Source organism: Schistocerca piceifrons, chromosome X (assembly GCF_021461385.2).
Source record: "Schistocerca piceifrons isolate TAMUIC-IGC-003096 chromosome X, iqSchPice1.1, whole genome shotgun sequence".
NCBI classification, from domain to species: Eukaryota; Metazoa; Arthropoda; class Insecta; order Orthoptera; family Acrididae; genus Schistocerca; species Schistocerca piceifrons.
Window position 1 is genome coordinate 259,151,083 of NC_060149.1, and position 24,663 is coordinate 259,175,745.

Here is a 24,663-nt window from a genome sequence, read left to right on the forward strand (position 1 = left end):
GACCAGTTCCATGGCCTCCACGCTCTCCTGACCTCAACCCTCTTGACTTTCATTTATGGGGGCACTTGAAATCTCTTGTCTACGCAACCCCGGTACCAAATGTAGAGACTCTTCGTGCTCGTATTGTGGACGGCTGTGATACAATACGCCATTCTCTAGGGCTGCATCAGCGCATCAGGTATTCCATGCGACGGAGGGTGGATGCATGTATCCTCGCTAACGGAGGACATTTTGAACATTTCCTGTAACAAAGTGTTTGAAGTCACGCTGGTACGTTCTGTTGCTGTGTGTTTCCATTCCATGATTAATGTGATTTGAAGAGAAGTAATAAAATGAGATCCAACATGGAAAGTAAGCGTTTCCGGACACATGTCCACATAACATATTTTCTTTCGTTGTGTGTGAGGAATGTTTCCTGAAAGTTTGGCCGTACCTTTTTGTAGCACCCTGTATAGCTTGCCACCAAGTCATTTTGTGATGTGGCGCAGATGTGTGCGATTTTAATAATAATAATGAAATATATAATTTTTTTACCATAACACTAATAAATTTTTGAATACTTAAAGATAAATAAAATATTTTAATGTAACAATTATAATTTGTTTGCATGACTGAATATTACTCTGCTTTAGCATATCGTCCAATAAATCGCAATTCGGAAAGGTATAGTCATTGAAAAAAATACCGCCAAAGATTTGAGAAGCACACGTGTCACACAGTTCATTTAAGAATTTGAATAGCAACAATCTCTAACAACTTTGATAATACCACAATGTACAGAATATCAAATCAAAGCGTATACTTACAATTACCAGTATTTCACGAAGCACTATAGTTGTGAACATCGGTCTGCAAGCCATAGCTGAACATCGGTCTGCAAGCCATAGCTATACAAGCCAATAAATAAGAGTCATGCTGTTTCATTCGGTCATTTTCGCCTACGTTCCGGAAATGAATTTTCCTTTTTATTCTTTTCTTTTTTTCCTCTGAATGTCTTTTCCTTTCTGTCTTGCTTTACCTAAATTCCTGTGATTTTGCGGTTCCAGCAGTGGACTCATGAACCCTGACGTGTTCGTTGCTGATAGCGGGTAGGCCAGCCCGTGAATGGGCGCCTTTAACTGACAGGAACGTTCCCGGTGAGACTGCAAGCCCATCCACAAGAGCAAGCCGTCACGCAAGCTACTGAAAAGTATGCTGCGTTACACCCAGATTGTAACTTCTAGAATTCCTTGACGTTTGCTGTCAAATTTGGAAATTGGTTTATGTAAAAATATAAACACTTCTATAGAAAAATTGTGGTGAAGATGTTTATGACCTCGCCCCCCCCCCCCCCCCGCCCCGCCCCCTCCCAATTACGCGCCAAGGATGAGTAGACTTCAGTTTACTCTCGGGAGAAGAGGGCAGGGGCAGCCCAGCGAAGGTGAATGACCGCTGCACCCGTTAGATTCTTTGTGTCTGGCAGGTAAAAAGCACGCCTGTCCTGCCGGGGTGGCAGGTGGCTCTGATCTTCCCTCTCGCTCAGACCTACGAGTTGTTCCGCTCAAACAAACCGCCATCTATAGGTAGGAGACTGCAACCGACCTAACGCTATTGTTGTTGTGGTCTTCATTCCAAAGACTTGTTTGATACAGCTCTCCATGCTAGTCTGTTCTCTGTAAGTCTCTTCGTCTGTGCATTATTACCGCAACCTACCAGTACATCCATCTGAACCTGCTTGCTATACTCAAGTCTTGGTTTTCCTCCATAATTTTTACCACCCACATTTCCTTATATTACTAATCTGACAATTCCTTGATGCTTCAGAGTGTGTCCCGGCAACTGAACCCTTCTTTTAGTCAAGCTCTGTCACAAATTTCTTTTTCCGTAGTTCGATTCAGTACCTCATTATTTGTTATTCGATCTACCCATATAACCTTCAGCATTCTTCTGTAGCATCACGTTTCAAAAGCTTGTGCTCTCTTTTTGTCTGAACTGTTTACTGTCCGCGTTTCACTTCCACACAAGGCTACACTCCAGACAAATATCTTCAGAAAAAACTTTGTAACATTTAAATTTATATTTGATGTTAATGAATATTTGTTTTTAAATATACACTTTCCTTGCTGTTGTTAATCTACATTTAATATTCCCTCTGATTTAGCAATCATCAGTTATCCTACAGCCCAAATTGCAAAAGTCATCTACTGCTCGTAGATTCTCATTTGCTAATCTGATTCCCTCAGCATCGCATGATTTAATTCGATTACATTCCGTTACCCTTGTTTTACTTTTGTCGATGTTCATTTTACAATCTCTTTTCAAGACACTACCCATTTAATTCAGCTCAACTTCTGAATTATTTGGCTCCCCCCCGTCGGAGGTTCGAGTCCTCCCTCGGGCATGGGTGTGTGTGTTGTCCTTAGCGTAAGTTAGTTTAAGTTAGGTTAAGTAATGTGTAAACCTAGGGACCGATGATCTCAGCAGTTTGGCCCCACAGTCCTTACCACAAATTTCTAATTTTCTGAATTCTTTGCCATCTCTGACAGAAGTACAACTTCATCGGCAGACCTTATATTTTTTTATTTTATCTCTGTGAATTTGAATTCCCTTTCCACCTTTCTCCTTGGTGTTCTTTACTGCTTGTTCAAAGTACAGAATTAATAACATCAGGTATAGGCTACAACTCTGTCTCATTCCCTTCTCAATTATGGCTTCATTTCCATGTCCTGCGACTCTTGTTACGGCCGTCTGGTTTCTGTACAAGTTGTGAATAGCGTTTCGTTCCCTGTTTTTTACCCCTGTTACCTTCAGAAATACAAGAGAATATTCCAGTCAACATCGTCAAAAGCGTCCTCTAAGTCTACAAATGCTATAAACGCAGGTTTGCTTTTTCTTAACGTATCTTCTAAGAGAATTCATTGGGTCAGTACTGATGGTCCCCTTGTGAGTAGTGGCGCCTACTGTGGTCAAGTAAGTCGCGATTTTGCCTCTTTTCAAATGTGCAATGCGTCAAGATGGGTTTAGTTCATGTTTGAGGTAGTTCTGTGTTGTTTTGCTCGTGTTTTTCGTACCATGACTTGTTCAGAAAACCGTGAACATGAACCGTTATGTCTATTTCAACGTTCTATTTGCTATTTCTTGTACATCTGCGTGATGAGTTTGTTGAGGATATTCCCGTCTTACAATGTTCGTATGGCTACTCACATACGTGCTCTGTTTGACGAACACTCAGCCAGCCTAGTGGATCTTCGATTTGCCCGCTAAATCAGCCCATCTTAATCCCGTAGATGGTTTCTTGGACTATTTGGAACAGTGTGTTAAACGTTACAGTCAAAATCCTCGCTGAACGGTAGCTCTACGGGACCTTATCATCAATGAGTGGTTTCAGCTGTATGTGGCATCCATTCAGAATCTTCCTCGGTGAAATGAGACCATTATCAACGCTAGAGACGTTGTTACGCAGTATTAGCGACATTTCTCCTGGAGGCTGGCTAATATACTGACGGAAAAAAATCGCATCATTAAAAAGTAATTAATATAGAGTAATGAAATTTCGGGAATAGATTTGTCTAGGTATCATACTTCAATGATAAACATTGCAAGATGATAGGTTAATATGATCGCGAGATAAGCCATTGCAAATGTGGAATGCTGTTGTTATTGTGGCCTTCAGTCCTGAGGCTGGTTTGATACAGCTCTCCATGCTACTCTATCCTGTGCAAGCTTCTTCATCTCCCAGTACTTACTGCAACCTACATCCTTCTGAATCTGCTTAGTGTATTCATCTCTTGGTCTCCCTCTACGATTTTTACCATCCACGCTGCCCTCCAATGCTTAATTTGTGATCCCTTGATGTCTCAGAACATGTCCTACCAACTGGTCTCTTCTTCTTGTCAAGTTGTGCCACAAACTCCTCTTCTGCACGATTCTATTCAATACCACCTCATTACTTATGTGATCTACCCATCTAATCTTCAGCATTCTTCTGTAGCACCACATTTCGAAAGCTTCTATTCTCTTCTTGTCCAAACTATTTTTCGCCATGTTTCACTGCCATACATGGCTACACTCCATACAAATACTTTCAGAAACGACTTCCTGACACTTAAATCTATACTCGATGTTAACCAATTTCTCTTCTTCAGAAACGCTTTGCTTGCCATTGACAGTCAACATTTTATATCCTCTCTATTTCGACCATCATCAGTTATTTTGCTCCGCAAATAACAAAACTCCTTTACTACTTTAAGTGCCTCATTTCCTAATCTAATTCCCTCAGCATCACCCGACTTAATTCGACTACATTCCATTATCCTCATTTTGCTTTTGTTGATGTTCATCTTATATCCTCCTTTCAAGACACTGTCCAGTCCATTCAATTGCTCTTCCAAGTCCTTTGCTGTCTCTGACAGAATTACAACGTCATCGGCGAACCTCGAAGCTTTTATTTCTTCTCCATGGAATGTTAGTGCGTTAATAACCGGTGCAACCGCCCGAATGTTGAATACTAGCATGCAAACGTTCATGCATTGCGTTGTACAGACGCCGGATGTCAGTTTGTGGGATGGAGAGTATGCTTGTTGCACCTGGTCAGTCAACAGAGGGGCGGTTAATGCTTTTTGTGGATGACGGTGGAGCTGTCATCCGATGATGTTCCTTATGTGCTCGATTGGAGACATATCTGGTGATCGTGTAGGCCAAGGCAACATGTCTACACTCTGTAGAACATGTTGGGTTACAACATCAGTATGTTATCCTTTTGGAAAGCCCCCCTGGTATGCAGTTCATGAATGGCGGCACAACAGGTCGAATCTCTAGACTGACATACAAGTTTGCAGTCAGTCAATCAGGGTGCGTGGGATAACCACGGGAGTACTCCTGCTGTCATACGAAATCGCACCCCAGACCGTAACTCTAACAAGGGGAGGCCACGACGTTTGGAACGCGGATTTACCGTAAACTTCATACACTCGTAGTACCCCATGAGGACAACAAAATGTGTAAGCAGTAGCGCGTACTTCTCAAGCGTTACCGAGAAAATCGCAAGATAATTTCAGTCGTCAAATATGTACCTGTGCGTGGCTATTTTTACCATGAAGCGGCTGCAGCCCAGTGGTGCCGGCACGGTAGCTCAGCGTGTTCGGTCAGAGCGTTAGCTACCCTTTATAATAAAAATAAATAAATAAATAAAATCTGAGCGAACGGATGTCATCGGACGACCGCCCTGAACAAATTCAACGAACAATATAGAACAATCTTTTTTTTTTTAAAAAAAAAAAAAAGTGGTTGGCGTTTAAGCCTCTGGATCGAGTTCCGTTCGTCAGTTTTTTTTTATTTTCAACACAGTCATTTTCTATACTATTTATATTACAATTGATATAATGGGAAAAATACGTGTAATCGGATGAACTTTTATTAAATTTATTTGGCAGTCTACTACTTTTTATTATTACAAATAACATAATATTCATAACTATCGACTAGTAAACGACCAAACGCATGAAGTGATACTGAAAATGTATGCTTGTCCCTGTCTTCAAAACTGTTCCTATTTAATCGAAAGAGCACGAGAAATTGCTTCTCGGAAGGCGCTATTAAAATACACTCGATACTGCATAACCAACTATCAGTGCCGACTTTTAAGGAAATTCTGCGTTATGCATGGTTTGCTTCCAAATTGTCGTCTGAGAGGTTTTTGAAAATGTTAACGAGGTTTGTTTTTCCACGGAAAACGTCAAAAGACCTTGCGTATGCGGAAACATAGCATTTATTCAACGCAGCTGGTGCCGTTTAACTTTGTTTTCCGTGTTTTTACGAAAAATACCATCCTGCAACTTGTACTCGTAATGTCGAAAGCGACGATTAATTGTACATCTTTCGAAAGCCGTCTGTGCCGGTGAAAACTTGGAGGTAACAAGTCGTTTCGGGCTCCTTCCAGGTATAAGGGATTTCTCAAATCACGGACAAGCATACATTTTCAGTATCACTTTATGCGTTTGGTCGTTTACTAGTCGATAGTTATGAATATTACATTATTTGTGATAATAAAAATTAGTAGACTGCCAAATAACATTGTAAATTTAATAAAAATTCATCCGATTACACATATTTTCCTCATTATATCAATTGTTATATAAATAGTACAGAAAATGCCTGTGTTGAAATAAAAGAAAAACAGACGAACGGGACTCGATCCACTGATTACGGGCCTTGAACGCTGACGACTCGGCTGCCGCCGCTTCATGGTAAAAATAGCCACGCACAGGTATATATTTGACGACAGGAATTATCTTGCGATTTTCTCAATAACGCTTGAGAAGTACGCGCTACTGCTTACACATTTTGTTGTCCTTGTGGAGTACTACGAGTGTACGAAGTTTTCAGAAAATCCGCGTTCCAAACGTCGTGACCTCCCCTTGTAAGTGTAGGTACAGCGTGTCTACCACGCAGACAGGTTGGTTTCAGGCGCTCAACTGGCCTCCGTGTAACCGACACACAGCCATCACTGGCACCGAGGCAACAACCGCCTTTTTTTAAAAAAAAAAAAAAAAAAAAAAAAAAAAAAAAAAAAAAAAAACACGACACAACTCCATCCTCCCCCTCAATGCGTTCTCGCTTGACACCACTGAAGTCGGAAATTGCTGTGATTTGGGGTCAGTGGAATGCACGCTACAGGGCATCTGGCTCGGAGCTGTCCTTGAAGCAACCGATTTGTAACAGTTCGTTTTGTCACCGTGGTGCCAACTGCTGCTCATACAGCAGCAGATGCAGTACGATGCGCCAAAGCCATATGCCGAATACGATGGTCTTCCCTCCCGGTAATACCAGGTGACCGTCCGGAACCAGGTCTTCTTTTGACCGTACTTCCTCGTGACAATCTCTGCCAGCAGTCATGTACAGTGGCTAGATTCCTGCCAAGTCTTCCTGCAGTATCGCAGAAGGAACATTCAGCTTCTCGTAGCCTATTGCACGACCTCGTTCAAACTCAGTGAGATGCTGATAATGGAGTCTTCGTCGCCTTAAAGGCATTCTTGACTAACATCTACTCACGACCTCCTATCTCAAAGATAACTTATGCTATCGTTACAGCAGTATTTAAAGCAAACCTGATTTGAGTCCTCATAGTGGCACTACTAGCACCACTCTTATGAGTAGACATCACCTTTCAGATGTAGAGGCCGCGGTGGTCTAGCGGTTCTAGGCGCGCAGTCCGGAACCGCGCGACTGCTACGGTCGCAGGTTCGAATCCTGCCTCGGGCATGGATGTGTGTGATGTCCTTAGGTTAGTTAGGTTTAAGTAGTTCTAAGTTCTAGGGGACTGATGACCACAGTAGTTAAGTCCCATAGTGCTCAGAGCCATTCAGATGTAGAAACACGCCTACCAACTTTCGTTTACTTCGCACAACTCCTTCTTGGTGTTGCGATTTTCTCCTTCAGTATATTGTATCCCGTGTGCCTGTGACGTTTCCGTTAGTAACGGAAGTTCTCCATCCACGAGTTGACTGAGTGAGTAGACACTAAAATTTCGTTGCTTCTGTTTCCGGTGCGGAAAGCAATCAGACTGTACGCGGTTCATGCGCGGAACGGAAGGCGGATTACGGGCGGTGAGTCAGGAGGCTGGGAACGGTACCCCGTTTACGGCTGCGTCCCATTTCCCAGCCGGCCAGAAGAGCTACAGCAGAACGCCAATCTCGGAAAGCCCCTCACGCGTTGCTCTCCACTTCCTCACACGCCTCCTGCGCTGCTGCTGCCGCATAATAACACCTTTCACGTTCATTTGTCTTCATCATCGTCAAGTCCTTGTCTTTTTTACAAGGGGGTAAAATGTGGATGTTCTTTATTAAAATGATTGCCATTCACATGAACAATGAATGGCAAACGTCTGTCCAACCAAACCATTTTGATCTTCTAAAACGAAAACATAATAATTCCTGGATTGTTCTATTGAGAACTAAAAAAGTGAAGGTGTTCAGCTGACGGTAAACAAATTAAAACAACTTTTTTTCATGAATGTATGAATGCGGAATAATTTTAAGTTTAAATTCAGACATCTTAAAAGAAATAACATTGCTGCTGGTGTTAGCTATTACTCTCACTCACGTTAGTTAGCACGCCGCTTCCAGGATTGGGGGAGGTGAGCCGGCTACGGATCGAGTCCGCCCCACTGATTTAACGACGAGGGCCGATGTGTCGTCCGACTTGGGTGTGGTTTTTAGACCGTTCCCACATCCGGCAGGTGGTGTCTGCGTCCCGCCTCAGTTGCACGATTCGCAAACATTTAGAAAACGTCCGCATACTTTCACATGGGAGGTGACGACATGAAAGGATCCGGCCACCCTCGGCCACTAACATTGCGAAATGCAATAATTAACAAGTCTCGTATAGATACGGGATAAAGACCACGAAAAAGAAAAGAAGGTGCAGCTGGTGTTCGTCACACGGTTATAATGACAGTGCCATTTCCTTAGCTGCCACTTCCCATTGGTTGTTTGTGTTGGTACAGCTTCCGTGACCGTGAAAAGTATTCTTATACTTAAATATTTTGCTTTTTTGGGGGGAGCAATCTTTCTGCCAATAAGCTCACAAGCTGCGTACGTGGGTCACGGACCTAAATGAATTTTTACGTGAAACACAAGTAACTGTAGACAAATTGCGTCAGTAGAACCTAATCTCTAGTAGTTGCTGATTTTTGGCACGCAAAATAAATATTGTCACATTAACAGGGCTCCCCCAGCTGATTTTGTCTCGCTTCATAACGTATATCGGGTCAAATTATAGTTACATATAGACCTTTTGGCATCATTGTTCCACAAGTATAACTTCTTGTGATAACATAAATTTGTAAATAAGATTAGAAAACTCTGATTCAGTGATGTTAATTTCTCATTATAAGTACAAAATCCTAGAAATATATTAATTATATATCAATATATTAATTATTTATTAACGCATCAAAATAAGTACAGTATTAAACACTGGTACGGGTTCTACGGCCTAAGAAGTAATCGTATACTTTCGAACCAACTGAAAATTGTTCCGCCAGATCCAAGCGTAAAATCAACAGTAGTTCAACATAGTGCTGTAATCAAAGACTGCAAACTTTCATAAGTTTACATGATGCAATTCAGTGAACAGCAGTGAAATGTCATGGATTTGATGAGACACACTAAGTCTCTATATAAATTCAGTCTATTAAATAATAGATTTGTCAACGATTTGCATCCCACGTAGCCTAATATACTCTGCTGAATTTCTGCAGCACCATTCTGAAAGATCTGCTTTCAGTATAAGACACAATAAAAACTTTTTGCCTCATTCGATTTGTCCACGATGCATTATGACACATTTTGTAGATTTATGTGTGAACTGTCTGTTGGATATAGCAAACCGAGCGCTTGACAACGAAATCACAGATTGTGAGCCGATCTCGCCTTTCTGTTTAGTTCTTCATCGATAGATCCGTTAAAACTTACATACGTCTTGCTCACTTGAAATAGCGTTTTATTCTTGAATTTACATAACACGGGTAACTTTATTTTTGTTTAGGCAAAATGAAACGTTACAGTTCAATTGATTTTAAAACTTTTGTAAACGCTAACGTGTATTTATGTTTGCACAACAACATTTAGCAACCAAACCGTAAGAGAATGGGAACACCTTGTAAGTGTGCGAATGTATTCGTTCCCTTTAGCCACTTAATTTGACCTTACTATATAGCCTTCAACATTACATGACGTGCATAGACATCTAAACGCGCACACCTCCAAAAACATACCAACAAACTGTCGGATACCTGATACGCAGAATCAGTGATGTATTTCGTTCAAAAGACGGACAAACAAGCTATGAAGCAAGCGATTATAATGTTTTGGGGCATCAGTGTATTTTTCAAGAATGCATACCTTCAGCTGCGGATGCCCATATTATAAAGTTCGCTGTTATTTATTGAGTTGTTGAAACTTCCTGGCAGATTAAAAACGTGTGCCGGACCGAGACTCGAATTCGGGACCTTTGCCTTTCGCGGGCAAGTGCTCTGCCAACTGAGCTACCCAAGCACGACTCACGCCCCGTCCTCACACTTGCCCGCGAAAGGCAAAGGTCCCGAGTTCGAGTCTGGGTCTGGCACACAGTTTTAATCTGCCAGGAAGTTTCATATCAGCGCACACTCCGCTGCAGAGTGGAAATTCTCGTTCTATTGCATTGTTGAACTCACCAGGCGACGGTGAACCTGCTGCCTCTACGAGGGTCCAGGTAACCAGGGAAACGCTGCCAGAAGATGCGGTGGCAGGCGAGGCGGTGGTTGCATTTCTCTCAGAGCCCTGGGAAGCGCTCCACACCGTCTGCTGCGTCGTCACACCGCTGGCCGCCAAGGTCGAACTTGCCACAGACTCCGTCGCATTCGTCATAGTTGGCGACGCTGAAGTGGGAGAAACTGTTGTCGTCGTTTGAGGGACTTGGCTGCTCGTCGTAGGCTGCTCGCTGGCCGCACTCGTCGTCGCATACGTGGTGGCCGGTTTGGTGACGGGTTTGGGAGACTGCTCAGTGGCCGGCTTATTAGTGGGCTTCGTGGATGGCTTGGGGGTTGGCCTGGAGGTCGGCTTGGAGGTCGGCCTGGTTGTTGGCCTAGTATTTGGCCTAGTGGTTGGCTTGGTAGTGGGTTTACTAGTTGGTTTAGCAGTGGGCTTGGTAGTCGGCTTCGTGTAGGGCCCAGTGGACGACTGTGACGGTTTGACCGATACCGCCGGTTTCGTCGCGCTCGGAGTCGTCGGCTTGGCGGAAGTCGGCTTAAAGACGGGAGGCTTCCTAGTGGGCTTCTTGGTGGGCGGCCGCGCTGTCGTGCTGCCAGAGGGCTTCGGTTTGACCGTCGGTCTGCTACTCGTCGGCTTCGTCGGCTTTCTCGGCGTCGTCGTCGTCTGTGTCCTTTCCGTGGTCATAGATGTGGGTTTGGACGTCGTCGCCGCTGCCGTCGTCGTCGTCGTTCCCCTCGTCGCGTCGGTTGTGGCGATAGCAGACGCGGCCGATGCCGCGACTCCTTCGGTGGCAAGAGTGGTGGTGGTGGTGGCGGCCGGAGGCTCGGTGGTGGTGGGCCGGTACAGTACCGACGGCGGCAGGTCGCCGTCCATGCGGCAGCAGCTGCCGAAGTAGAAGCGGTCGATGCACGTGCCCAGGTGCGTACCGTTCGCCTTGAGGCAAGAGTACGCAAACATGCACGTGCCCGTCTCTCCCGTGCGCCTGCTCACGCAAGGCAGCTGCCGAATGTTGCGACCAGAACCTGCAATCAGACAGGCAAGACTTTCCTCAAAATGCATTTCATTGCAATTGAAATGAAATTATTATAACAAAACGAAGTCGTACGACTTAAAACTCTTATGGATATTTTGAACATTCCATAAATTTTACATTTTATCTCGAAAGGGGCAGGATAGGGGAGCTACTAGGTTCAAATCGTAAGTCAGCCGTACCGGGTTTGGTAACCCTAAATCAATCGAGGCATGTTCAAAGACGATCCCATTCGCAAGTCCACGATAGATTCTGTCCCTAGCCGTTGTTAAAACCGAGTTAACATCCCGTTTCTTAACAAACTATCAGCGATTCTGTGATGTTAATGCTATGTATCACGAAACAGAACTGGCTGTAAAATGTTGCTTTCTGGTATATGTTTGTCATAGTGGTCTAATCAATGGTATACACATGACGACTAGCAATACATCCACATTTTCACTTGTGCTTCGCAGCCGAACGTGAGGTATGTGACAGACGATACCGAGTGTACCAGTTTGAGTACCATCCCTCCTTCTCCTCCTCCCTTTGTGACATGAGAATGCTGTTCAGGAAAGGACTCTCCTTGTATGGCTCTTTCTTGGTTCGAAATTCTTGATTTTACTGTAGTGGCTGTGAACATTATGTGGATGAGAAAGTAGGTGCGACCTCGTAACTTTAAGACCTGTCCTTTTCGTGATGTTCAATGTATGTTTTAGAGTCTCCCAGCAGTAATGATAATGAGCGTATGGCATTGGCGGCCGGGAGACCCCTCGCGGGGCTGTTCGGCCGCCGCTCCACAAGTGCTTTAACGCCACAACACTCAGTCATCTCGAGGCAGAGAAAATCCCTGACCCCGCCGGGAATCGAACCCGGGACCCCGTGCGCGGGAAGCGAGAACGCTACCGCAAGACCACGAGCCGCGGACTCTCCCAGCCGTAATTCAGCCGTTGTTAACGTTAGGCTTACTTTTCTCGTCTCAATCTATTTCTGTTTCCTTTCATCTAATCTGTTCATCTTACCATATTATTTTTTTGTTCTTCTCTAGTCCTGTCTACTACTCCTCCAGATTTCATTTTGTTTGTACTCCTGCCATACATTTCTGTTAGGTGTCATTGCTCACATTTGAAAAGACGTAACACGGAAATTACTTAACACAGCATTAACTAGACTGACAATCTGAAATGAAGTATCATATATTCATTACTGTATAATTACTATTATTATTATTGTTATTATGTACTGATCACACAGTATTCATATTACAATGAATAATTCGTCTATTAGTATTAATAATACTAGTATTGTGTACTGCTCATATGCTACACATATTGTAATGTTAACTTACTAAGGAGGTCCTGCTAGGTGAAATATAGACAAATAATTAAATAATTTATGGAGTATATCTGTAATACATATGATCTAACTACCCACAGTCGTGAGAATTACGCAGCTCATATTGGGACCCTCTCTCATTTGCTTAACCTTTCTTGGTAACATACGGGACATACAAACAATATGTATAAATATACTGAATGAAAAAAAGAAGACAGTTTACAGTTTAAGATATGTCGAGAAAGAAATCATTAGAGACGATGCAGGAGGGCCATAAGCTTCATATGTAGAAGGTTGGGAAAATAAATCGATCTTAGCCTTGTTGAAGGAATCAACCGCGCATTTGCTTCTGTTGAGGGACTGACAAGAGTTTTACAAAAATCCCCCTTCGTAAATGGATTACGCTGTTTAATAGTTCTTCAAGATCGTCTCAGTCTGGCAGCTGCTTTCCATACAACAATTTTAGTGATCTAACGGTGTTGCGAACGATGATATCTAAATACGTAGTCGTTGCGATCGACTCTAATATCTCATCGCGTAAGTCAGTGTAGGATCGTTTCCCTTGTTTACGGCTGCTACAATGCATTTACTATTATTCAAAATCATCTACCAGTCTTGTTGGAAATCCGCCCTCATAAAAAGGCGAAGCGGATACCCGATCTAGCATAGGTGTCGCAGAAGTATAAGAACGAAAGGATAAAATGATTTAAAAAAGGGGAGCAAAGAGTGGTATCACTAGAAGTGACTACAGTTCAGTTTTTCACTGTGAGTTGTGGCAGAAATGAGTGCAGTGAACTGATTATAAAGTTAGAAATACAATTTGACTTGAGAAAGGCCAACTTTATCGATGTGAAAGACATATTTCTCCGCCTGGAAACTATGTGCTTGCTCATAACATAGACACAAATGCACAGGATGTTGCCATAGCAATACAAATAGCAATGACTGTTATTAGGCACCATCGATCGAGCAGATTAACTCGGTGGATCGCAAGCCTTTAAAGACCATGAAGATCCCTACTGCGGAAGAATGAGTTCGTTGGCTGGAAAGATACAGAAATCTTACTTGTAGGTTAAACATTAATCTATCAATGGAGAATCTGTTCCCAGATTACATTAGAACGCTGATAATGTCAACATAGGTGCCTATATAACTATTGTACGGAACATTTGAAAGTGATCGAGTAATGTGTCGTTTTGCGAAGGAGGATGTACGGAATGAAATACAGAATCTAAAAAGAAAGACATCACCTGAACCGGATAGTATTCCAACATAAATACTACAAGCTTTTCACATATAGATAAGTCCATACTTCTGTCGGCTATTAATGCAAGTTTGCCACAGGGGAGAATACAAAAAATTCTACGAAAGACAAACATGGTTATTTTAGAAAAGATGAGGTAAAACATCTTTTAGCTACAAAGTGAATTTGTCTCCTAGACATCTTAGCGAAAATGTTGGAAAAACTATTATGCAGCACGCTGCAAGAGCAAAGACTACTTTATTAACGTAGTCATAATGAGTTTTTTTCTAGAAAAGAGAAGCCGATTGAGAATGCTGTCAACGAGGCAATAACTTTAGCAATAACCGCTCCATGTAACTACGTGGCGGTCGAACACTGATGGGCCAAACCACTATGACCACTGCCCAGCGCGAGGTTGAATGCCTCCTGATGATACTGCGGGTACATGACGACACAAGGAAAGAATGTAAGCGAGAGAGACGAATGGACAATCACTGTAGCGGAGGTATGGGCCGCACATGCGGTAATCAACAGATATCAGCGGTTTTGACAAGGGGCACATTGTTGTGACGCTGCGGCTGGAATCTAGAATCTCCGAAACATCTACATCTACATCATACTCCGCAAGCCACCTAATGGTGTGTGGCGGAGGGTACTTTCGGTACTGCTATCTGATCCCTCCAACCCTGTTCCACTCGCGAATAGTGCGTGGGAAGAATGATAGTCTATAAGCCTCTGTATAGGCTCTAATTTTTCGAATTTTCTCCTTGTGGCCAATACGTGAGATATACCGGGTGATCAAAAAGTCAGTATAAATTTGAAAACTGAATAAATCACTGAATAATGAAGATAGAGAGGTACAAATTGACACACATGCTTGGAATGACATGTGGTTTTATTAGAACCAAAAAAATACAAAAGTTCACAAAATGTCCGACAGATGGCGCTTCATCTGATCAGAATAGCAATAATTAGCATAACAAAGTAAGACAATGCAAAGATGATGTTCTTTACAGGAAATGCTCAATACGTCCACCACCATTCCATAACAATAGCTGTAGTCGAGGAATAATGTTGTGAACAGCACTGTAAAGCATGTCCGGAGCTATGGTGAGGCATTGGCATCGGATGTTGTCTTTCAGCATCCCTAGAGATGTCGGTTGATCACGATACACTTGCGACTTCAGGTAACCCCAAAGCCAATAATCGCACGGACTGAGGTCTGGGGACCTGGGAGGCCAAGCATGACGAAAGTGGCGGCTGAGCACACGATCATCACTAAACGACGCGCGCAAGAGATCTTTCACGCGTCTAGCATCCTGCATAAACATCGTACGTTCCAGCAGGTGTATATCAGCCAGGCTGGGGATGATGCGATTCTGTAACATATCGGCGTACCTCTCACCCGTCACGGTAGCAGTTTTGCTGTCCAGCGCCATCTCTCGGACATTTTGTACCTTTGTTTTCATTTGGTTCTAATAAAACCCCATGTCATTCCAAGCATGTGTGTCAATTTTTACCTCTCTATCTACATTATTCCGTGGTTTATTACGTTTTCAAATTTATACTGACTTTTGGATTACCCGGTATGTGAGGGGGAAGTAATATGTTGTCCGTCTTCCCCTGAAAAGTGCTGTCCCGAAATTTCAGTAGTAAATCTCTCCGTGGTGCACGCCTCTCTTGTAACGTCTGCCAGTGGAGTTCGTTTAGCATCTCCGTAACGCTCTCTCGCCAGCTAAACGATCCAGTGACGAAACGTGCCGCTCTTCGTTGGATCTTCTCTATCTCTTCTATCAGTCCTACCTGGTAAGGATCCCAGATAGATGAACAATACTCAAGAATCTGGAGGACAAGAGCCTTGTAAGCCACTTCTTTCGTGGATGAGTTACAATTCCTTAAGATTCTTCCGATGAATCTGAGTCTGGTGTCTGCTTTTCCCACTATCTGTTTTATGTGGTCATTCCACTTAAGGTCGCTCTGGATAATTACTCCTCGATATTTTATGGCAGACGTTGTCTCCAGCTGTTTGTCATCAATACTGTAGCTGTAAAGTAGTGGATTTCTTTTCCTACGCATGCGCAATATGTTACATTTATTCACGTTCAGGGTCAACTGCTAGTCTGCACCTTTCATCAGTTCTCTGCACGTCGTTCTGAAAATTCTTACTATCTTCTGGCGTTGCTGCTTTGGTATAGACAACTGTATCATCTGCGAATAGCCTTAAAGAGCATCCGACGCTTTCTACTAGATCATTTGCATATACACATAAACAGCAACGGTCCTATCACATTTCCCTGTGGTACTCCGGATATTACCTTTACATCTGTCGATTTAGTTCCGTTAAGAGCGACGTGTAGATTGCTATCTGCAAGAAAGTCTTGAATCCAATTGCAAGTCTGCTCCGATACTCCGTAAGCTCGTATTTTTTTCATTAAGCGGCTATGTGGGACGGTGCCAAATGCCTTACTGAAATCAAGGAACACGGCATCAACCTGAGCGCCGTTGTCCACTGCGATGTGGATCTCATGGAGGAACAGAGCCAGCTGAGTTTCGCAGGATCTCTGTTTCCGGAATCCATGCTGATTTTTATAGAGGAGATGTTCATTTTCCAAAAACGTCCTGATTCTTGAGCATGGAACGTGTTCCATAATTCTACGACAGATTGACGTCAACGATACAGGTCTATACTTGTGTGGATCTGTCTTACGGCCTTTCTTAAAAAAATGGGAATAACCTGCGCTTTTTCCAGTCTTAGGTACCTTTCGTTGCTCAAGGGATCTGGTAAATTACTGCTAGAAGAGGAGCAAGTTCTTTCGCGTAATCTTTGTATAATCTTATAGGTATTTCATCTGACCCTGACGCCTTTCCACTACTAAGTGATTGTAGCTAATTTCCAATTCCGCCGATCGATTATCTCAACATCTGCCATTTCAACGTTCGTACGACGATTGAATGGAAGGACAGTGTTACGATCTTCCGCGGTGAAACATCTCGGAAGACCGAATTCAGTGTTTCGACCTTCTCTCTGTTGTCTTCCGTTTCCGTGCCGGTGTGATGGCTAAGAGACGATTTTAACCCACTTACTAATTTTACGTACGACCAAAATCTCTTAGGGTTTTTACTCACGTCGATTGACGTCTTACTTTCAAAATCATTGAACGCTTTTCTTATTGCTCTTCTTACGCTCATTTTCGCTTCGTTCAGCTTTGTTTGTCAGCTAGGTTTTTACTTCTCTTGAATCTGAGTTGAAGTGCTCCTCGTTTACGTAGCGCTTTTCTAACACGGCTATTAAACCATGGTGGATCTTTCCCATCCCTTAAAACCTTTCTCGGAACATACTTGTCAAGGGCGTATTGAACAATGCCTTTGATTTTTTTCCATTTATTTTACACATCTTCGTCCTCTTCACCGAATATTTGATGCTGACTGCTGAGATATTCTGAACTTTGTATCCTGTCACCCTTGCTGAGCAAATATATTTTCCTGCGTTTCTTAACATTCCTTGTAGAACCCGTCGTCATAGGTGCTGTCACAACCTTATGATCCTATACGTTAAGTGATTCGATAAGTTCAGGTCTGTTAGTTACCAGGAGGTCTAAGACGTTACTATCACGAGTTGGTTCTCTAACTATCTGCTCAAGGTAATTTTTGGACAATACATCCAGAACAATTACACACGAATCCCCGTCCCTGGTACCAGTTTTGATGGCATAAGACTCCTAATCTATACCTGGCAAGTTGAAGTCACCCCCTATTACAACGGTATGATCAGGAAAAAAATGGCAAACTGGTCACCTGTGGGCGTACTACTGTTTTGAGCACCTATGGAAAGTGGTTGAAGGGTGGTGAAATAACGAGAAGGCCATATGATACTGGTCGACCATGTCTCATCACAAAACATAGAGGTCAGAGGATCCTCCACTGTGTAATCCAGGGTAGGCAGATCTGACGACAGAGTACAAAGTTAGTGCAAGCACAAGTCTTTCGGAAAACACTGTTTAAAGGATATTGTTGAACATGGAGCTCCACATCACACGACCCCTATGTGTTCCTGTGTTGACCCAACGACATCGTCAGTTATGATTGCGGTTGGCACAGCATCACTGAGTTTTCACCCTGAATCAATAGAAACGTTTCTTCTGAAGAATGAATCGGGTTTCTTCTTACACCTGGTCAATGATTGGGTCCTTGTACGCAGTCATCCAGGCAAATGGTTGCACGAATCATGCACCGCTCCACAGATGCAGGCCGGTGAGGGCACAGTTATGCTGGCAGCCAAGATGCTGGAAGTCGGTATCCATCTTCTCTGTTCATACCTGTCTTCTCTGTTTATGAATAAAGAAGACAGGTACTGACTTCAAGTGTCTTGGCTGCCAGCAGAAACAGCTTTGCAGAGGGACAGCTCTCGCAAAGCAACAGGCGGGCGATAGGCCACAGCAGCAGAGGGTACACAGAGTATTGACACACCCTAGTCGATAATAGGCAGTTAGTAAATAACGCTACGCTGCAGTCGCCACTCAGTTTGCTGTTCGCTGATTTCCACCAATGGCAAGCAGTAAAGGAAACTCCAATGGAAGACTCCTATTTCCGCTGATGACAACATGCAATGCAAAGACCAATAAAAGAACACGTAATACCCTTCCTCCTCGCCCTCATATCCAATGGAAACACTCCTCCATAGTATATAAGTAAGCAAACGAGTGCTCATTCAGGAGTTAGCAATACACCCTGAGGAAGGCGTCTTTCAGTAGTCGTCGAAACGCCGGAATTTTATGGTTGACAATGTGGCCAAAAACCCAGAAGATCTTTGTTGGCCGGCCGGTATGGCCGAGCGGTTCTAGGCGCCTCAGTCTGGAACCGCGAGACCGCTACAGTCGCAGGTTCGAATCCTGCTTTGGGCAGGTTAGTTAGGTTTAAGTAGTTCTAAGTTCTAGGGGACTGATGACCTCAGATGTTAAGTCCCATAGAGCACAGAGCCATTTGAACCATTTGAACTTTATTGACTGTCCATCCAGAGTGTTCACCATGAGGTCCGGAGTCCTACTGACCTAGTACACAATACTTCCACCAGAGGGTGCTGTCACACCATGGCAGTCTGGGAAAAAATGGCATGAAAAGGACTCAGTATGTGTCCTGCTGCTTGGGAGAGGATGAAGTGTACTTTATTTGTTTTGGAACAATTTAGCTAGGGATGGATTTCATTTAGTTTATTTATTACGCTGATACAAAACTCTCGCCCTGACATGTCTGGGATCACACTACATAGCCTACAGACCTGCGAACTACTCGTAAATCACCGAAATAATGAAGTGCACTGGTGTACAAAAATGTAAACAACTAGTAAATTGTCAAAATATTGCATGTAAACGCTCTGCAAACACGCTCACTAATTGTAAACTGTCGAAATAATGCATTGCACAGCAGGTAGCCCAACTGAACTTTTTTCCCGTCAAGATTTGTACTTCCCACCATGATGTCATTACGTCATTGCCACATCTATCGCCGCCATCTTGAATAAATTTGGCAACAATGCAATGTGGGATGATGCCCCTGTTGCCCCATTACTGACATCCACATACTGCTGCTGCGACATAACGTGCTCTTCGCAGTATGCAACAACTGCCAAAGCCAGCGAGATCACCAGTTCTATCACCAACAGAACACGGATGAGACATGGTAAAATAGGAACTTACTTGTTCTCTGGAGCATGCAAGAATCACTATCGAATTACAAAAAAAGGTGCAAGATGCTGGGGCAAATCTATGGTCTTTTCTCTCAAAGGAGCTCCACTGTATATTGATGCAACTGTTTGGGAACACTTTAACAGGATGTGTGATATTTGTTTTTCATTTGGTCTGAATTTGTTATCATATACTCCCATAATGATGAGCTACCTGTCACATCACTTATCAATAGAATGACCTTGTGCTGGAGGGTGTTACATATTTCTTTCCCGACAGTGTAATATCGGCGACTACAGTCATAACTATGAAACTTCAGTTCTGTTCTTCTGTTGTCCGATTCTGGAGAACACGAACGCATATTAACAGTCCGTTTTTGTATCAGACACACAACCAGTAATTCCAGATTCAAAGATGGCAGGTTCTGACAGATGTGGGTATTACCAGTCCATCAATTTTGTAATTCACTATTTTCAAATACCAATACGAAGAAAGGAAGATATCGACAACGATGTCATGATATAAGGGGCACAAGCTTGGATTGAGAAGGAAGTCAGCAGTGGAAAAATCCCGGTATTAGGATTAAGCAATTCAGGCAAACCGAGGAAAACCTAAATGTGGATGGCCAGACGGGAATTGGAACGGCTGTCCTCCGAAATACGAGTCAAGTTTGCTAATCACCGCGCCGCCTTGTTCGATTTGAACGCATGAAGCAGGCTCAAAGGAATGTACGTTACATATGAAAAGACTTGCACAATGTAGACTAACGTGGAAAGCTACATCAAACCACCCTTTGGACTGATGAGAACAGCAACAACAACTGTCATAGAGTAAGAGAAAGTGAGCAAGTCTCCACGGAGCGCAACACATCAAGCTATTGGGGCACTGGGGTTGAACTGTACGATTGACTCACGACGCTTTCAGCTTAACATTATAGTTCTGAATCCTCTGAAGGATCGACTGTGCAGGGGCCTGTTCAGTTCCTTCCAGAATCAATATTTATGTTCCTAATACAGTTAGCCAAACTCTTGCCGTCAAGGTTTCGTGGAAGTAAGTGACGTATTCTCTTGGGGCAGCGAAAGGCGTCACCCTAGTATATACCGTACGTTCGCACGGCACTACCTGGATCCTTTCGCGCCCTGTATTAACTTCGCACTGAGCATACCTGCAAAATGTGCACAGTGCTGGATGCATTATTATATGCATCGCCAGGAACGGCCAGTGAAATTTCGCAGGATTCAAATGGTTCAAATGGCTCTGAGCACTATGAGACTTAACATCTATGGTCATCAGTCCCCTAGAACTTAGAACTACTTAAACCTAACTAACCTAAGGACATCGCACAACACCCAGTCATCACGAGACAGAGAAAATCCCCGACCCGCCGGGAATCGAACCCGGGAACCCGGGAGTGGGAAGCGAGAACGCTACCGCACGACCACGAGCTGCGGACTCGCAGGATTAATTTCTGATCTGTTGCACATGTAAAGAAATGTGTTCAGGCTTTTTGTCATAATGTAACTGTTACACCGTCATTTGTCAGTTCTCTTCAAATGAAGCCAGTACGTGATCATTCGATGTGCTTTACCTTTCCCGTGATGCTCGTTCCTGCCAGCAGGTTACTGCTAACTCTCTTAAGCCAGAAAGTTTAGGTATTACACCAAGAGAGGTGACGTAGTGATAAGACTGTGGACTCATTTTCGGGAAGGCGCCGATTCAAATACCCGTTCGGCCATCCTGATTTCCCGTGGTTTCCCTAAATCGTTGCTCATCCACAGGTAGATGTGACCCACATGGCATTTGCAACCCGACAAAATAAATAAGATCCCGTAGACTTGTGAATGGATATTTTTTCGACAAAACAGTATAAAAATGCAGCTAATTAACCTCAGAATGTACTGTCACCTGAAGTGTTTTGGAAGTGAAAGTAGAGGGACGATTGCTTCTTACTAGGAGTTAACGTTCCATAGCTATCAAAACCAGAAGAAATGGCGAATTCCGTCATGAGGCCGACGACAGGGAATGGTACTGCGACTGGCTAAGTGCAGAATCATATCAACATTAAAAAAATAACTAAACCACGGTAGTTGGAGACACCCAGAAAAGTGGCGCAGTGGTAACACACGAGAGGATGGTGGTTCAAATACCCGTTCGGCCATCCATATTTGGATATCCCGTGTTTTCCCAAATTAAATAAGGCAAATGCTGGGGCGGTTCCTTTTAGAGAGAGCAGTGGATGTCCTTCTCGTCCTTCGACCATCCGAGATTCTGATCCGTCTCTAATGATCTCGTGGCCGACAGGATGTTAGGCCCTAACATTCCTTCGGTTTTCTCGTCATCGTGTGCTCATGGAGATGGTCGAATGATTTCTCTCTATCCTTGGCATGCTTTATACAGTACATCTCACGTGTCCTCCACATCATACAGGGGTGCCTGTGCCGACGATATAGGGGTAGGAGACAGATAACATCCATAGACCAGCTAGTCAAGTAAGTGCGAGATCTTCATGAAGATGCGTATCCAATTCCAGTGCCAGTTCGAGCGAGGTGTCACGCAGCGTAATACGTCCGCTGCTTTTTACAATTTACATAAACGATCTGGTTGATGTTATTGACAGCGGCATTAGACGGTTTTCCGATGATGCCGTAGTCTGCAGGAAAGTATTATCACACGAAAGTTGTGAACAAATCAATGAGGATTTGCAGAAAATAAATGCGTGGTGTAATGACTGGCAGTTATCTCTCAATATTAGTAAGTGTAACCTACTGCGTATAACAAGACGAAAATCCCCATTAATGTACGAGTACAAAATAAATGCCCAGTCTTTGGAAGCGGTAACATCCGTCAAGTATCTGGGTGTGACTATTCGAAATGATCTCAAATGGAATGATCAGATTACACAAGTAACGGGTAAGGCGAACTCTACGTTGCGGTTTATTGGTAGAATCCTGAAGCGATGCAGGAAATAGCTTACAATACGTTAGTTCGTCAAGTCTTAGAGTATTGTTTGTCTGTATGGGACCCTTACCAGTTGGGTCTGATCCAAGAGATTGAGAAGGTCCAAAGAAGGGCTGCAAGATTCGTGTCTGGTACATTTAGGCATCGCGAGAGCGTTACAAATCTCATAGAATGTTTGAAGTGAGACACACTTGCAGATAGACGACGCGCTAAACGGAAGGGGCTGCTCACTAAACTCCGAAATCCTGTCTTCACCGAGGATGTAGAGCATATATTGTTACCACCAACTTTCAAATCGCGCAATGATCACCATTCAAAGATAAGGGAAATTAGAGCTCATACTGAGGCGTTCAGACAGTCGTTTTTCCCTAGCTCGATCAGCTGAGTGTAACAGAGGGGGGGGGGGGGCAATTGGAATTGATTTTGGCGCTAATTGTGCCCTCCGCCACACACCTCTTGATGACTAGCTGAGTATATATGTAGATGTAGATATAGATTGCAGAGAGTTTTACGGTGAAATTCCGGATGCATAGATTATAAGAAGAGCCAAGACACATAGCAATTCTACCTATATACAGGCTGTAAAAAAACTACGTGTACAATATTTTAGATTGTTTGTAGGAGATAAAAATAAGCATTTGTTTTATGTGACAAAAGTGTCACAGATGCACTGTTTCCTCGCCAGGGAGCATGAAGGTTCAAAGCGTTCTGCGATAAATACTGTTTTAATGATGTTGCTGAAGATGTCGTCCGTTTACATTAATGCAGAACTGGCATGATTCTCTAACATGTTCAACCAGGTCTTCTGGAGTGTCTATCGGTGTCTCGCACACAAAACACTTCATCTACCCCCATAAAAAGAAATCCATAGGAGTCGGGTGTGCGTAGTGGCCACGGTACTGGCTCACCTCTCGCAATCCAACAACTAGGGACAGCATTTTCTACAAGTTCTCTGACATCAATGGCAAAGTGTCGAGGAACACCATCATGCTGGAACCATAATCGTAGCCTGACTGCTAGCAGGACATTCTTCAGCATTTCCAGTAGTACTTCCTAGAGAAAGATTGCCTCTACCGAGTGTGTAATAATGTTATTGTTAGTCCGGGGACATGGGCACCGCTACCAGTAATGAAAACTTACCCTTCCTGGCAGTAAGATATAACTGTGTTGCAAATTGGATTCCAGTGTCATCGTGTTGAATACGAAGTAGTCAAGACAACTGTGAACGTTGGCACGAGGGAAGGCCAGCGTTGAATCCTCGAAAGATGCCTAGCGGGGCAAGGGCGTGCCTGTGACGTTTGTTTCACGCAAGGAATATGTTTCTTTCATCTTCACATTGAAGCTCTTGTGCTCGTGTTTGCTTGAAATAAATTTGTTTTTAGATGGGGTATGCCTTAAGCAAACAATATTTTTAATTTCTGTTTACCCAGACATGATTCACTTATAAGTTACAGCATCATAATTGTTTTTTTTTTTATTTTGATTCTATTAAACAACAAATCAACTGCTCTTTGCTATCTGCACACGTGCAAATTTGATTTTTTCAGAAAGTATTCACAAATTTAAAAATAGAGAAGCTTTTTTATATACACGTTTCTGTGATTTGCATTACAGTTGTTTTCCTTTTACAGTTCCTCATCTGCAACCATAGAGAACTTAAAGTAGAATATTATTTGCATCGATAATTTAAGACTGGGACTATTAGGCTGTAACATTATTTTCTCCTGTGTGGAAGATTGCGTGTCTGTGAATCCAATATGTGTCAATTACTTTTTTCTGGTCTTTCCATTATTTTCACTGTGAAGAACTGAGGTGTATCTGACACGTGTGTGTGTGTGTGTGTGTGTGTGTGTGTGTGTGTGTGTGTGTGTGTGTGTGTGTGTTAATTTTGACAGTAAAACTTTAAAAAGTGCAGTTCTCCACAGTTGTTGTGGCTGAGCACCTGAAGGATAATTTGGAAAATATTTCGAGAAGATTTCCCGACCATGTTATAGTTCTAGGTGGGGATTTTAATTTGCCGGATATAGACTGGGAGACTCAAACGTTCATAACGGGTGGCAGGGACAAAGAACCCAGTGAAATTTTTTTAAGTGCTGTATCTGAACACTACCTTGGGCAGTTAAACAGAGAAACAACTCATGGCGATAACATATTAGACCTTCTGGTGACAAACAGACTCGAGCTATTTGAAACAGGTAACGCAGAACA

The 24,663-nt window shown here is 43.2% G+C and overlaps 1 protein-coding gene across 3 annotated transcripts in view; it reads right to left on the minus strand.

Annotated features, from left to right (window-relative positions):
• LOC124722049 (serine proteinase stubble) overlaps nucleotides 1-24,663 on the minus strand; it is a 230,948-nt gene that overhangs the window by 49,068 nt on the left and 157,217 nt on the right. For all 3 annotated transcript variants that reach the window (XM_047247240.1, XM_047247239.1, XM_047247241.1), the window contains one exon: nucleotides 10,193-11,251. In XM_047247240.1, the coding sequence (XP_047103196.1) occupies nucleotides 10,193-11,251 (1,059 nt within the window). The remainder of the gene's footprint in view (nucleotides 1-10,192; nucleotides 11,252-24,663) is intronic.